Source organism: Salvia hispanica, unplaced genomic scaffold (genome assembly GCF_023119035.1).
Source record: "Salvia hispanica cultivar TCC Black 2014 unplaced genomic scaffold, UniMelb_Shisp_WGS_1.0 HiC_scaffold_168, whole genome shotgun sequence".
NCBI lineage: Eukaryota > Viridiplantae > Streptophyta > Magnoliopsida > Lamiales > Lamiaceae > Salvia > Salvia hispanica.
In genome coordinates this window covers 1-2,000 of record NW_025951880.1, presented here as the reverse complement: position 1 = coordinate 2,000, position 2,000 = coordinate 1, and the positions used below count along the sequence as shown (strand labels likewise).

General features: G+C 45.9%; 1 protein-coding gene across 1 annotated transcript; it reads right to left on the bottom strand.

Moving 5' to 3' along the window:
• Positions 1-5: 5 nt before the first annotated feature.
• LOC125198584 (putative callose synthase 8) lies at positions 6-1,983 on the bottom strand (the record flags this gene model as incomplete). The annotated part of the gene is made up of 6 exons (XM_048096901.1): positions 1,847-1,983; positions 1,663-1,775; positions 1,356-1,585; positions 437-1,285; positions 174-359; positions 6-83 (listed from the first exon to the last, which is right to left on the bottom strand). Coding segments are annotated over exons 1-6 (1,593 nt in total), but the record flags the coding sequence as incomplete, so codon positions are not given.
• Between the last annotated feature and the right edge of the window lie 17 nt (positions 1,984-2,000).

Below are 2,000 nucleotides of genomic sequence, written 5' to 3'. Positions count from 1 at the left end.
CCATAGTCGTAGGCCCGGGCAAACACCCTCACGAAGTGCCACAGCCCCGTGCCCTCGATCTTCGGCCTCACTATTTGCGCAACCTGATCAACCAATCACCAAACAACCAATCAAGAAACAATGCAAGTTAATAGTGTCTCTCTAACACGAGCGTAAACTATGTTCGTTCGCACCAGTATCATGCCCCAGCCAGTAGGCAGAAAGGCTAAGCAGCAAACAATGAGATCCCTCATGGATAGATGGCAGATGAGAGAAAGAGTCACAATTGTTGCCACCACTCCCATGAAAATGAAGGCCTTGAACAGCCTAAATGCAAGGTGGTGATCAGCACTTAGATACTTCTTCCCCACATTGATAACCTGCATATGTATTCTAGATGAGAGAGAGATCATTGCAAAGGAGAGAAAGACAAGAGAGATAGAGAGGATATAATCACCTTGAGAAGGAGGAAAATGATGACAAAGACAATCCAAGAAAGGACATACACAACAAAGTTCTTGTTCTGGCCTGATATGTCAAGGTGATACACCAATCCATATTGGTAGAGGAAGAATCTGATGGAGAGGATGAACTCAATGAGGCGAGACGCGATCCCACAGTGCAGGAGATGAGCCTGCTCTTCGATCCACCACGACTGCCAGCTCTTGTCCTGAGGAATCCCAATCCCACCCTGCTGCTTGATCCACTTGTTCCAGTCCTTCCAGTCATCCACAATCTTGCCCCAGTCGAATCCGGATGGATTGAACAGAAAGGGCGCGAACAGCCATGTCAGCGACATGAACCAGATTGCGTAGGTGATCAGTGCATAGGCCATGCTGCTCTGATACGACCGCCTAAACAGATCATACACAATCAGCAAAATAAGGAGCTCGAACCCCTTCACAAAGTGGCTCCGTGAGTATAGCCTGTAGTTCTCGGTGAAGCTCGAGTGGAAGACCACCACCTTGCGCCCGGTTGGCCTGTACTTGGCGCCCCCGTGCAGGATGGTTCTGCCATAGTAATGAGCCTTTGTTCCGTAAGAGAAAGTGAAGAAAACAGAAGCTAACTGAAGCTGCATCAGCACGAAATCTTTGAGGGCGTTGAGGAAACCTCTCTCCAATCCTAACTCTATCACCATTGGCAAACCGGTTAACAGCCCGAGCTGTATGAATGACTGAGACGCCAGCGCTGTTTCCAGAGACTTGATGTTCTTCACCTTTGCCTCGAAAAGCAGAGCTCTCTGTAAGCCACTGAGGACGAGGTAAAGCTGTCCGTAGAGGAACACGTACACTCCAATCACAGATATCTGCCACGGATACCGATACATATCAGCAAAATTCAAGACAGTTGAAAAAAAGTGTTGAAGAGATTATTACCAAGCTGTTGAAGTAGAAGCCGACGGTTGTGTAGTAAACAGAAAGCATCCGAAAGAAGTCAAAGCGTCTCCCAAGGCGGTATATGTCACGGCTAAGAGTTTGCTCACTGTTGCCATTAGCCACTTTGGCTTCAAACTTTGAGATTTGGTTGAGTCCAACGTCACGGCCCTTGCCAACTTGCATGTACTCGTGGTACGTTACATGTCCACGACGTAGCGTGGTGTTGAATCCTAAAAAGGCACAAAAACTCACTTCTCCTTCCAACCATAGATGAAAAACACCAGTTTCAATTGTTTTGAATAAATACCTGCAAACACATCTTCACTTAAGTTTATGGTCTTTGACGCCTTGCTTATGCCGCCTCTAGTCAAGTGAAATATCCTGTCGAATAAATCTGGATGTCCGTAATGGAATCTTACCCTGCATTACGCGCCAACAACGTTAGAAACCTTGTTCGATTAGTTTAGCTGTGAAGATGATTGGTAGATTACCTGAGGGGATTTGCTAGAAGTCTTTGGCCTATTGTCACAAAGCTGGTTTCTTGATATGACATAAACCATCCCAAAGAAGAAACACTGCACAAAAATGAAACAAAATCAGATTCCATCTCTTGTATTTCACTATCCATTCTTTTTTGTCATATCA